The 13,998-nt window shown below is 43.2% G+C and overlaps 1 protein-coding gene across 2 annotated transcripts in view; it reads left to right on the top strand.

The window, feature by feature from the left end:
* LOC8053104 (serine proteinase stubble) overlaps positions 1-12,265 on the top strand; it is an 85,168-nt gene extending 72,903 nt beyond the window's left edge. For both annotated transcript variants that reach the window (XM_042288799.1, XM_029982450.4), the window contains exons 3-8: positions 941-1,111; positions 3,147-3,223; positions 5,156-5,256; positions 8,370-8,638; positions 10,247-10,404; positions 10,971-12,265. In XM_042288799.1, coding sequence (XP_042144733.1) covers positions 941-1,111; positions 3,147-3,223; positions 5,156-5,256; positions 8,370-8,638; positions 10,247-10,404; positions 10,971-11,126 — 932 coding nt within the window. In that variant the 3' untranslated portion in view covers positions 11,127-12,265. The remainder of the gene's footprint in view (positions 1-940; positions 1,112-3,146; positions 3,224-5,155; positions 5,257-8,369; positions 8,639-10,246; positions 10,405-10,970) is intronic.
* The last annotated feature ends 1,733 nt before the right edge of the window (positions 12,266-13,998 follow it).

The raw sequence follows: 13,998 nt of genomic DNA, 5'->3' as shown, positions 1-13,998 counted from the left end.
CCGTCTTCAAGTTTTTGGGATATCGCCTCGCAACTTTGCACCCCTTCCAAGCGCGGAGAAAGACGCAGTATTACGTCAAAATGCAGTATTAAAACATTTCCGGCATAATAAAATATCGCACTTTGAAAGAGAAATTCTAAAGTACCGCCCACAGAAGTTAATACCTTCTGTGAGCATAAAGAGCAGTTCACTGCGGAACAAGGTAAAAAAATACATATTTTTTTAAAATCTCTGTTTTGCCTTTTTACCATACTTCGTCTGTTATGGTTTGACCTTACTTTGTGGGACGAAGTACTTCGTACTTCGTACCACAAAAGTAAGAAACAACAAATACTGCTCCGTGAAAGGCCGATGCACATTGTCAGTGACCAACTTTGCTGTTAAGCTTCTTCGTTTGTCCACGAAAGCATATAGAAGACTGCTTGGGTCATTAAAAAGCTGGCTGGTGTCTGTCTTCCTAGTGCGACGAGGTCATACAACACGAGCTCATATCTCTCGATTGCGTTTGAGTGGGCGAACGCTCCGGAGGCTGGGTTACTCCCCTGAGATATTAGTTTACAGTCTCTGAGCTCCACGTTAAGCGAAGTACGCAAACAGTTATAACAAACAAAATTGTATGGGTGGAGATCAATCCATTGTAAGTCCCATAAATAACCTAAAAACAAATTCAGTGTCTTTTAGAAAAAAATAAATAAATTAGTGCGTGCCATAAGCCACGTATTAATTTTTTTAAAGATTCAGGAGGAAGAAAAGGAGGAGTAGAGACCCGTGTCTCACCTTTCTACATTCAATGAACGGATATCACGTAAAATTAAAAATGGTATAACATTAAGGTTAACGAAAAAAAAAAAAGATGGTGTACGAATTGAATTTATAAAGTGTAGGGAGGTGTGCGAAGTAGGCTCTTGACGTTCATACGTTTCACTTCGCACTCGTGCAGCGTTTCCCCAAAAGTGCTTCTATCGAGGCAGCGCCTACTCGTGCGGTCTGGGAGTCAGCTGCTGGATACAGGGAAAAAGGCCAGTGGACCTCTGCAATGGCGGCGTCATCTGGAGCTGCTGCGTGCCTCGCAACGCCGAGCCTTCCAAGGAAGGCATGGTCAAGGACGCTCGTAAGATGCACACAAGTACCTCAATACTTCTCACCCGTGGGAGTCGATACAATAACACAAAACCATTTCTTTTAGTTGTTATTATGTCCGGGTAAATCACTTTTCCGAAGTGTCTGTGCATGATTGGTCTTTTACATCTTATATGTAATACCACTCCTGTAAATGCGTTGTAAAGGGCCGACAGTATCAATAAATAAATAAATAAAATATACTTTGCGCATTTTAAACTAATTAAGCGAAGAAGGCTTTGGTGTGGGACGCGGCAGTTGCGGTACGGGAAGAAAAATCTAATGAGGACACACTTTTGGAAGCTCAGGAAAATCTCACATTATATAAAAAATATTTTCGTAATATTTCATACTATTGTCAGTATCCGCAGCGACCAAACCACGGAAGCAAGTGAAACACATACACCAACTCAACTCTATTACGTCACTCAGAGGTGGGGTACTTCGGAGGCTCTTCCGATATGGAAGTATGGGCGGAAGTCGCTATGGGCGGGACGAGCATTCCTGTGTTGTTTAGAAAGAAACCAGAATAAAACTTGACTTGTTGTCAAAACGCCGTGACTGGGGCTGTGCCAAAAGAGCCAGGAAAGTGTAAAGATCAGTTTTCCCGTCTTTTCTGCTTGCTCGGTTCGTCCGAGAACGTGGATAGGTGCCGTGAAGAGGGAAAACCAGACACAGTCGAACTACGATTTCTTGTGCATGAAACACTCTGGGATGAATTCACGGATACTTGTGGTCGTCAGATTTATTTGTCTTGTTTGAAGGTTATGTGGGGTAAATAGGCTCCGTGTAAATAGTAGATGTAGGGAGATGTCGATCATTGGGGGGGGGGGGGGGGGGGGTTTCCAGTGGTCATTATCGACTTGTTATGCCTGATTCACTTGGTCCGATCCTGCTTGCGATTTTCAGTGTTGATGTCGGGAATCGCAGCTTTTTCAGCCCAAGCGACGTCGTGACTGAAAATAGCGAGCAGAATCTCATCATGCGAATCAGGCTTTAGCGTCCATTCTGCGGCGTTCACGTTGAATGAATCGCCGCAAGTCACATTATTTACACGAAGTTTTGCGGTATAACCAGCGTGGTTAATTTCTCTCAGGCAACTAAAATAGTAATACATTGCTAGGCAGAGTAAAATCAGCAATGACAACCCGAAAAAGAGCATGTGGACTCACACCGACGCCAATGCAAGATTGCTATTAGAGTTATGGTCGGTATTTGGGTTTGGTGTGCGCCAGCAAGTGTAGAACTGCGGGCAAGCACAACCTGGCAAGATAACATATGGCCCTGCATGACATGTTTTATGTATTTTATTTTTTTTTATTTTTTTTCTTATTTATTTTTTTTTATTTTTTTTTTGGGGGGGGGGGGGGGGGGGGCTGCCTGCTTATACGCGCTCAGTGGTAGCAGACGGGAACTTGCCAGGTTTGGTGTCGTGCTGTGAGAGCGGTATCATCAGTAAGTGTAATCATGAGTTTTAAGTTCCGACGTGTATGATTCTTCCCTGCTGCTGGCAGAAGTCACGACAGCAGGCGTGAGCGAGGGGTAAATTTTCGTAGGAAATTATCGCGTATGGTATCTGGTTTGACGATTACCGAGAATATCCAGAAAAGTATTAACTGTAATTCTAGAAGCAAAATATATCCTGAACTGCACCGAATATGTTATATTAAAATCGTATGAATAAATTTGTGTAAAATCATTGTTTTTTAATTGCTTCCTTAAGAATAATATGCTCCTTTAACTCCAAGCCTTTTTTTAAATACTACAGTACTATCTCTACCACACCTGGGATACAAGTTAGAGCACTTTGTTAGTGAGCTTTAGTATTGCTATTAAAGCGCGTTTATAAAACCCTAACCCTGCCTGACCAGCCTAAACAGCGAGATTTAAAAAAGCGCTTTCATCAGTCTCAAAATGTCCGTACATACCTTGTTCAACACCGCGAAAGCCAACTTTTCGCAGTTTCGTTGTGATGTCTGCAAGATTCCTTCTTGCTCAATCTAGTTTTTGCATAATTTGTGTTTCAGTCTGTGGAAGAACCTACCTCCGAAATTCGAAAGTGGTCGGAGGAGAAAACGCCAAGTTTGGGCAACAGCCATGGCAGGTACGTTTATGTCCTAGAATCTTAACCTGCGTCCACAAGTACTAGCTGAAGAGTTGGGCATAATACAGGAGCAAAAGCATGGACTCTGTTGCTGTTTCAAATGGGGTTCTGGGACTCGGACTTATTTGCTAACAAATTTTACTCTTCGTGTAGGTGGACATTGATGTTCAAACGTACCTTGATTTACCTTCATGTTTCACGCGGAATAAAATTAGAACTTTTGAAAACAAAGCCAAGAAGTTCCGTGACGTTCAAATACGAATAAAAGAATGCACCTTGATGCCGGTTTACTGAAATTTCGGCCTTAACTGGTGTAGCTGACATGACAAAAAAGAAAAGAGAAAAAAGATTACTCTAAAAAAAAAGTGATATTTCTAACGCCTGATTTTGTAACACCTGTCGAAGGCATTTCACCATCACTGCCATAAAGGCAACTTCTTCAGAGCTGTCCAGACCTGTTTTGTTTTTAATTCTCACCTAAGGCTATTAGATGTGTGTACGGTATGGACTGCGTGTTCAACTTTTGTAATGCCAAAATATGAACTTGTAATAAAGAAATAGGGCAAAAAAATTAATATTCTTCATCAAGTTTTAATTTAAACAGTATTCAGTCCAGCTAACCACGCCCATTTATGTTTAGTTTAGCCAAACGCGCCCTTGAAAGCGATCAACGCTTTCAAGCTGCTAAAAACTGCTAAAAAGACTGCTAAAAACTGTCGTTTCTAGCAATAAACAACTTTTTTTTTTACACGTGGCATTTATTACAGGTGTAGCTGCCAACTGAGCCTTTCGATTTATGATGATTTAATTAATTTAAAACAGAAATTATTAAAAAGAAATAGAGGACAGACCTCCGCAGAAAATTACAGCGATGAAACATGTTTCACTTCCCTTGCTCCACGTCTGAAGTTTTACCTTTCTTTTCTTCTGCTCTCCAACAGAGTTGCATCACGTGTATATTCCCATCATATATTCACCCCTAGAAAATAAAAATGGCGCTGAAGTGTCATTGCAGTTTGTTTCTGTCATTTTCCAAGGCGCCATTTATCTGGTTTACCACAGTTATATACTAGTTTCTTAAATAATTTTATGGCACAAAATGAGTAGAAATTATATAGCGACTAGCATCTAGATCAATAAAGCGGTTATTACACAAATCCCACGCATTCATCTCCGGGCATTACAATGCCTCGCACGTCACAAAATGTTTCCCCTTCAAATATGAATGAGGATGCTTCTTTGTGAAGTTTTTTTGTAATACACATGCATCGCAATGTATTGCATGATTCGAATCTCGATGATTTCCACAATTCTCGCTCACCAAAGAACATTAGATGCAATCACGTATGCGACGCGCGAGGACACATTAACACCATGAGAGGGGCAGTGCTTGCTGAGTGTTTACTGAAGTACGTACAATTATCATAGATTTAGCAATTCAATGACCGATTCTATCTGTGAGCTGCGTAAGAGTACCATCCTGAGCGAATCGTGGGATATGTACAGTGGGGCACAATTAGCGCGATCACTGAATCTCACAGATGAATAATTGCGAAAAAAAAAAGCATTTAGTCGACGGACACCGTGCAGCGTAATAACATTTGATGTTCAGTGCTACAATGGTGGAGTAAAATGAAAAAAAAAAATCATTCTTTCATCTATGCTAACCTTGTCGCGTAGTGTACCTCCTATGTCAAATGGTTAACAATGTTTCCGTTAGTTTACTTATTAACAGTTCATGCAAGCGCAACTGCAGAGAAGAAAGCAGATAAAAACCAAAATATGTTGTGTTCAAGTTTGCCGTTTTCTACTTCACATTCGTGATGTTTATATTCGGTGCTTTCTTGTAGCAAATAAAAACGAACCAAGAGACGCTAACGATATCCTCCAGCCGTCTCTGTCACTTTGAGTAATGTCTTTCTTTGGGAACAGGCTGCGGTGGTCAAGCGGAGTTTTCTTTCCCAGAAGATATCCTGCGGAGGAGCGCTCGTCCACGAACGCTGGATACTCACAGCTGCTCACTGCGTCGACAGGTGAGGGTCTGCGAACACTCGCGCTGAGCTGCGCATGTGAAGACGGTCTTTCATGTGTATCACGCAGAAATGATACACTACCGCATGCCAATACGATGCTCGTCCAGACCGAAACGGGCAAGAATAAGAATTGAACCGGTCAGGATTCCTGGGTTCTGAAGCGCGAGCTTTCGCTTTAAGTGCTCCGAGCTCCGGTGCATTAACATACTCGGCTACCGATCTCCCCCCATGTAGCACACTTACTCGGCCCAGGCTAGGGCCTGGTTGGCGCGCGCTAGCCAACTTGGCTCAATCCTGGCCCAAGCTTAAGTTGCGCCAAACTGGCACAGGTATGAGCCGGGGAAGTGAGCTGCTAGGGCCTGCGCCGAAGAGCAATCCTTGTTAACACATTGGTATTTACTTACCTTTCCTTATTTTCTACTTCCGTGTCTCAGTTTAAAAGAATGCAGTCTCAGAAAGTGCTGCATACACGCAGCCTTGCGATACAAGCGCGGCCCATTTCACGAGATCTTACTGGCAAGAGGGCTGGACGACTTTATACGTGCAGGGCGATTGATGTGGGCGACGTTTCGCCCTCGTGGATAAGTCCACTGTAGGGACTAGGGATATTGCTCGTTCGCACTCCGGTTGCATTCGTTATGGAGAGGGGGAGTGAAGTGCTGCATGTGCGCAATATGCAGCTATTTTTCAGACTGTGGCATCAGAACAGGATATTTTATCTACAAAAAAATTATTAAAAAAATTGTCATAATCTAAGACTTATCGCTGTTTATTCATGTGTAACTACTGACCAATGTAGGCCATCGAACTGCAAAAAAAAATTAAAAGAAGACAGCTTTAACACAATTTTAATCCAGTTAAACGAAGCTGATGACGATCCGGGTTTTCTGCATTTTCTTATTGACTATCGCAGCACTATCAACGGCTTTGTAATAATAAAATATCATAGGATTTATCGCACTATGTGGCTCTTTGTGAACGAGGCAGTGCAAACACCTACTGACAGATCAGAAACGCTCAGTATAAAAGCTACAATTACGGTGCCACTTCCATGCAAGACGTATTTTGATTAGGTTGGCGTGCTTCACAGTAGCTTAACTATTTCGCAACTTTATCGCTGCCAAATCTGCCTCAGGGTGCGACACCAACACCTTGGATTAGGTAATAAATTTACAACGAAAACAAAAAAGCGACCACACAAGCTGTTGTGCGATTGGTAGTGGTAGCGGCTGCGTTGTGGAGAGATGTACTGAAGAAGATTTGTCTTCAGCTGCAGTGTGCTGTACAATGTTTGCAATAGGCTCTTCGCTTTCATTGGAATTGATGTAGGATGCCTGTGTTAGGAGGTGTGTGTTTTGGTGTAACGATCGTGCCAGTCGTCGCATATGTTGGAGAAGGACACAGAGACGTGCTATTTTTGGCCGAAACGCTCTTTCACAATCGAGGCGCCCGTGAGCTGTTCTGTAGAGGTTCGGAACCTGGGCGGCGGCAGTGGGGAGGCGAGGGAGCGTGTCCGCACTGCGCGACCACGTCGGTATTTCGCAACGGCGGCTGCTGGAAAGGGGGGGGGGGGGGGAGGGAAAGGGAGAGCGTCGCCCGGAGCAAGAACAGCGGCTTTCGACAGGGGGAATGAGAGGGGTGAGCGAGAGAGGGCCTTGCCGTGTGTGAGGAACGACAGGGAGAGAGGGAGCAGTGCCTCTTGCGTAAAGTAGGGTTTTGCGCTCGTAAATTAGATTTTTTTTTTTGCCGGGACAACGCACACCAGTTACCGTTCTAAAATAAAGTTGTCATATTGCGAAGAGTACATTGTATTTCATCGTTACATTACCAATATTATTTTATGAACATCATGAAGCAAGGTCCCCACCAAAGAGGAAAATTAGTTTACGCCATACGTCACGAAGAATTCATATTTATTGCCCATGGCACTTCGACATGGAGACACGCCCGCAAGATTCTACCGTCACGCGCACTTCAATGAATAGAGAACACTAATCTACGTTTTACCTTGAGAAAAAAAAAAGAATATATGTACTATGTTCAAATCGGCCAACTTTCGCGTCAGCGTGAAGTAAAAACAGACTTCAGAGCTAAGAACCTGCGCTCTTAGCTTATTGAGACCCATACGTATATTTGCAAGGATGCGTGCACTGGTTCTTATTTTTGAGCGCGAGAGTACCGCTACGTGACCTGTAGAAAACAATGATCAAGAAAATAACACGTATCCACACTCCACATAACTGGTAATATACTTGCTCTTACCAAGAAATCAAATTAGATCTGAAAACCTACGCTACAAAAGGTACGCACTCGACAGTAAGGCCATTACAATGGCTGTTGGTGTGATGTTACTGCATGCAAGTAATGTATTGGACACTGAAAGCCGATCATTATAACGCTGGCGCCTGCGATAAAAAAGAAACTACATTGATGACATAACGGAGGTCATGCAGGCGAGCTGGTGAACTTAGAGCATCTTGAACACCTGAGACTTTGGAACAACAACGTGGACAACGGACATTGGTTAACTTTTCTGTTCATACGTCTCAGGTGTTTAACTTGTTACAAGGACGACTACTTGTCGTTGACCAGAATGTTAGGGCGCAAACGAGCTGGTGATGTTTAAACTTGATGAACTATGACCCTGAGACTAGGGAGAAAAACGACGATGAAGGAGAGGAAGAACAAGAGTCTCAAACACAGCTAAAATTTATTGACATTTTTTGTCAAATAATTTTAGCGGTGTTTGAGACTCTTGCTCTTCTTCTCCTTCCTCATCAAAAAGTCAAATTTGGGGGTTTTACGTGCCAAACCAACGACGTGCATCTGGCACGCCCCAGCGGAGGACTGAGGATTAATTTGGACAACATGGGGATCTTTTGACGTGCAACCGAAAGCTCGGTTACACGGCGCCTCCTCCGCAATAAGCCTCCGTCAGATTGCGGGCACCTCGGCCGGGATTCGAACCCACCACATGGGGATCCGTAGTCCAGCGCTCTCGCCTCGGAGCCACCGAGGCGGCTTCTCTTTTCTCATCATCTTTCTCCCTAGTTCATCATAACTGTCGTCGCACAACCCCAAAACCTTGAGGTCTATCGTCTTCCCTTCCGCAGGACTCCGGCCTCGAACCTGCGGGTGCGGCTGGGCGAGCACAGCATCCGAGACACAACGGAACGCTACCCGCACGAGGAGTACACGGTGCGCCGCAAAATCGTCAACGAGGGCTTCGACCGGAGAAACTTCAAGAACGACATTGCACTCCTGGAGCTCTCGCACCCGGTCGTCTTCAGGGAACACATCATCCCCATTTGCCTGCCTTCCAAGGGGGACAACTTCACCGGAGGATTCGCCACCGTCTCGGGCTGGGGCAGGCTCAAATATGGTACATCCTCACACAATGGGAGCGACGTACAACTCTCCATCTAACCTTTTTGCTACGACTACCGTCCCCACAATCCCAGATGCTGCATTTCCTCCTGGCTTGTCACATAGATTCAAGGACTGGAACCTAAACTTTGTTTTCCAGCCCTGGTCTATACCAGGGGACTCTAAACCCCAGCCCGCGGGCCAGGTCCGGCCCGCGAAGTCCTTCTGACCGGCCCGCAGCTGCCCGCAGTCTTTCCAATGACGCTCGGCCCGATGTCCCCTTCTAGCATTCCGCCTGCTGCTGGCGCGCAAATAAGCGCGCGTAAAGAAAGGGCGCCGCGACGTGCAGCAAACCGATCGTATCCGTTCTGATTGCTAGCTGATAGTACTGTGTCATGTATATACGTATATTGCAGGTTGTTATCACCAGCACCACTATTTTTAGCCACCTGTCGCATGTCTGTGTAGCTATGTTAAAATTCCTTTGAGTTCTTATGTGTACACGTTTAGTGTCCTGTGTCATAACTATTGCGTAGTGTCATCACCAGTTCTACTATTCTCATTAGTATTCTGCCCTGTGTGAATATACTAAACTTTGATTGCCCGGTGAATTTCCTGATTTAAAGATATTGTATATCATAACTAAATACATAAGTTCAAAATAAAAACCTCACATTTTTGTTTACTCGAACCAGAATGTTTGTACTTAAATCCTTATCTAGGTTGATTTATTTAGCTTTACTTGATTTTTATTTACTTATTTATTTTCGGGCCCTCGAGACTGCGTCAGATCCCAAATCCGGCCCATGAACCAAATAGTTCAGAGACGCCTGATCTAGACAATAGCTTGTTTCTACTTCAAAACACTGTTTACGTACATACATGCTTCCCTTTGCCCAGACCAGAAAGTTAAGAGTGTGCTCTGCGCGTGAGCAGAAATCAGACTCGCGTGAAGTAAAACGTCCAAGCATGAGCCGCTCCGACAGCAGCGCCACCGCAGCGCCGTGACGTCAAAACTGTTCGTTGGTGTAGATGCTTTCAAGTGTGCAAAAAAGGCATGGTGGGGGTTTCACGCTCACGTCGTTGGCAAAACTACGTGTCCGTACGGCAAAACATAAAATGATGATGTCGATGTCAACGCTGCTTCGCTTTACAAAGATTAATGTTACACGAACGAGGTTGGAGCGCTCCTCTAAATCAGTGCGCCGTTAGAGATGAATAGCAGAATGCCAAGAACGTAGAATATAGGAGATGCAAGCATGAGGTGATTAATTGATGAGTTTACCGGCCTTTACAATTAGTTTAGTTATATTTACTGCATTGTCGTTTTTGCCTCTTAAGTAACATAAACTAAGCTCCTTAAGTCATTATGTCTTCTTTCAGCTAATACGGGCGACAATTTACATCTACTTTCATTCTCTTCTCCGTAGTCTATTTTTTTTTCTTTGTACGCCTGGCATTTCCCTCCCTTGCTCATAACAAGTCAGAATGAAAAACAAAAAGAAGGACAAGCGATGGCTTCGTGAGTTTCTAGGGTCTTATGACAGGTCAATGCAAAATAAACGAAGAATGTCGTTGAAATCATGACCCAATCAGAGTCGTAACATTTAACTACGATATGCAGGTCAATCCTACATCCCGAACATTCTACAAAAAGTAAGCGTGGAGGTTCTAGAAAATGAGAAGTGCAAGACATGGTTCAAGGACAAGGGCCGCAGGGAACAGATCTACGACACCATGCTCTGCGCCGGTTACAAGGATGGTGGCCGAGATTCCTGCCAGGTACCAACCGCTTCTCAATAAATCTCAATTCCCGTGAACGAAGCAGAAAGTGTACGATTAAAATGCTCACAGGAAGAAAAGAAAGTTAAAATATGCTATTGTGATTTTTTCTAGATTCTGTTCCGTAAATAACAATTTATGAAAGGCAATGTGATTCCCGAATGTTATCTCAAATTAATGAATTTCAACTCTGTCAACTGTGAGATGTTTAATGCTGATGGGTTAGAAACCGCAAAGGGTTTCTTGGGTATACTTCACGTCCAGCTCGACGGTGATGCCCGCCGTGGTATTTCAGCTCTCTGTGTGATTCCATTAGGGCGTTCACCGAATCATGATCTCTGGTGCTCGAGACATTAGGGACTAAGCTTTATGTGACACTCTAGCTAGTGAAAAACTATGGAAAGCTTGGGCAAGGTACACTAGTTGTGGTCGATTTCATTTCCATTGACCATATGATGCATAGATATATAAACTTTATTATACAATAGTTTGTAATTTCAATGCTATATCTACCTATTGCCGTTTGATGCAACATTTTTTCACATAACCACGCTTATTTTGAGCAGGGAGACTCCGGAGGACCTCTGACCATAAAGAAGGACGACCGAATGGTTCTCATAGGCCTGGTATCCTGGGGTGTCCAGTGCGCCCTGCCGTCTCTTCCGGGGGTGTACACCAGAATTTCCGAGTACGTCGACTGGGTGGGAATCTACGTCAACTGAGCGTCGCATCGGCGGCCCAACGTCGGCCGTACGCCTCGACCGCGGCACGTGCGTGATTGTGTGTGCATCAGCGGACAAGTCACCGGGGTCCGTCGTCTGAATGAACCATTTTTCTGCACGTCGTCGTAGAGTCATCGCTTGCGAAATAGCGAATTGTGCCCATCGTTCTTGCTGAACAAGTTGTGTGCAATACATTTATTTTTATATTCAAGGTCAATGACTTGGTTGTGAAAACAGTAGCAAGACTCGTGATGCCAGACTTTGTGCAAACTGTCTCGTTGAAGCTGTGGAGAAGGTGTCGAACTGCCTTAGGTGAAACTTGTTCAAATTAGCGATTGTCTCTTGAGTTTTTGGAAGCTATGTCGCCATCTTGGAAGACTCAACTAGTTTGAAGGCGTCTGGAGTTTCAATGCTTTGCGCTGAAACCCTGAGTGTGTATGCACAGCGATGGATGTGGCAACGTCTTGGCAAAAGTGCGTACTAGAGACGTAGTTAGGAAAAGGTACAGAGCGCCAGACGGTTAGGAAAAACAAAGCCCGGTTTTTTTATTCATATAGGGTTCGGCGGTCTTTTACAAGACTACCGGTGCAGTGAAATGCGCTCATCCGGGAAGAAACTGCAGGTAGTAAAATATGACTGGCAACAGAAAAAATAAAACAAACTCGTCCCTCGTCTCGAGTTTGTTTTATTTTTTCTGTTGCCGGTCTATGTTACCAACACGCTCATCTGTTCAAGTAAAATATGATGTTTGATACAAACGCGCGGAATTAAAATGTCGTCGTTTTCGCGCTAACTGTGGCACATACTTTATTTAGACATGAACTTAAATAAGCGAGATTTGTAGAAATCAACCAAATATACATCCCCATTACGAGCGCCCGCAAAATTTGAGGAAGGATTAATTAATTAGTTATTCCGTCAATGAAGATAACGAAATAAATATCTTAGAACCATTGTGATGTAGGTCATTTGTTTGCATTATAAACGATAATCGTTGTTTTAATTTTGCTCAGGACTCGCATTTGTGTAAATCTATAGTTACGTCTTCTAAATCAGTAGCATCATGAGCAAATGAAAGGAATCAATTAAATAAAATCTCCAAAAATGCCTCATTCACTAGGTATTTCAGTTGAATACGAAGCAAAAAGATCGACCTTTTCATCAAGGTATACATGTGTGCGTCTCCAGTGATCCCTAGTTTACGAATGCTTCAACAGGAAAGGTGGGTGTGTGAGGCTTAGGAAAGAGAAGATGCGCAAGCTTGGTTTGGGATTTTTGTTGTTTTTGTGAATAAGTCTTTACTTACCTGTGGATAAGTAAATGTTTAGATGAAACTTCCTTTGGTGCGCAGCAATTTTGTTACCCTGTAGCATGCAAAGGCGATGCTCAAATTATTGGAGTCTTGTTTTACATCTGGCTGTCATATATATAAACATGTATGAGAGAAATTCACAGATGCATATGAATCAATCAATGTATTCGAATATCTGGAAAATTACATTCCTAGATTATAAAAAGAAAAAAATTAAAGGCGAGAGTGTGATATCGTTATTAATAAAAATTATCAACTGTCACGTCGCGACCTTCCGCCACAAAACTCTGGGATGGGGTCACTTCGCCATTCCTTATAGCAACACTGATTTCAGATGTGCCAAAGAGTGATGTATCTCATGTTTTTCACTTTAAAAATGGCTCAGTTAGCCAAAGTTTGCATTGGACGTGTCGCCTTCCCTTGTCCCTTTCTTACTTGCTGTGTCGTTTGTCACCGCATTGCAGTGGGATATTTTTCCTTGCAAAGTTCACTGGCAACAATTAGTAAGCGTTTCCCTTGAGTGTGCTCCCGCAGTGGGTGGCACATTTCTGTTATTGACGAAAAGCGTTGTCTATAGGAGTCAAGGTTGCATTTCAGCCTTTGTAGATAAAAGTGTAAATAAATTGGTTGTTCTTCCATTTGCAATGTCGCGTTTGCTTGTATTTTCTTTTTTACGAAGTCTCGCAGGACGCCGCTGCTCGCAAACTTACACCAGGACTGGCACTATGCGCGCAAAGCATACATTTGACCGGACTTGATCGTGGTACGGTGTAAACAAACGAAGCAAATCTTCCATGTATTTGTAAACAGACGCCCGGGAAAGAATCTGGATAATGTGGATCTTAATCAAGAAAAAATGAGGCTCCGCTCCTCGGCGTGATCTGGTTCAAAGACAGTAACAAAGACATCAACTTTTGCTTACTGCCAGTATGAACAGCAAGGATTTGTTTTTACTTTAAAAACATAATAACGAGTGGCCTCAGGTTTTTTCCAGGCGTTTGTTAGAAACACACTTTTCAGAAGAGGCTGCCACGTTTTGGAATTTCCCCAAGTCGATAGAACCAACCATTCACATTCAGTAACAATCTGAGAGTTAGCTCACCCCTGAAACCTCTACCTTTATTTTCGTATATATTTTTTCCTCTCGAAACAAACGCCGAAAGAAATCCCTCCCACCTTTTTGTGAGATGAAGAATTTGAATTTAGACAACAGCAGCTGCTTCAAACAAAGTTAACACTTTGGCTTACTAAGTGATTAGGGCTAAGCGTCGATGAAAATGTTTTACACGATTAATCGCTACCCTTTAATTTATTTCTTATTCAAATAATGGGTTGCATTGACCTTTAGACATGTATTAAAACCGTGTCAAAACCATTTTCTACTATTATTGCTATGCCATCAATGGCGGAATGTACAGCCTAATCTGAAACTTGACGCTGCGCTTACAACAAAAGCAAAACATACCAAAACCAAGCATAAAATATTAAAATATTAACTGTTTTTTACATTTTGATTGGAATCGTATACTCACATGGGAGACGATCATATGCCTGTTAAAG

The sequence above is a fragment of the Ixodes scapularis genome, unplaced genomic scaffold, assembly GCF_016920785.2.
Source record: "Ixodes scapularis isolate PalLabHiFi unplaced genomic scaffold, ASM1692078v2 PGA_scaffold0__279_contigs__length_252992795, whole genome shotgun sequence".
In the NCBI taxonomy this organism is placed as follows: Eukaryota; Metazoa; Arthropoda; class Arachnida; order Ixodida; family Ixodidae; genus Ixodes; species Ixodes scapularis.
This window is presented reverse-complemented; position numbering and strand designations above follow the sequence as displayed.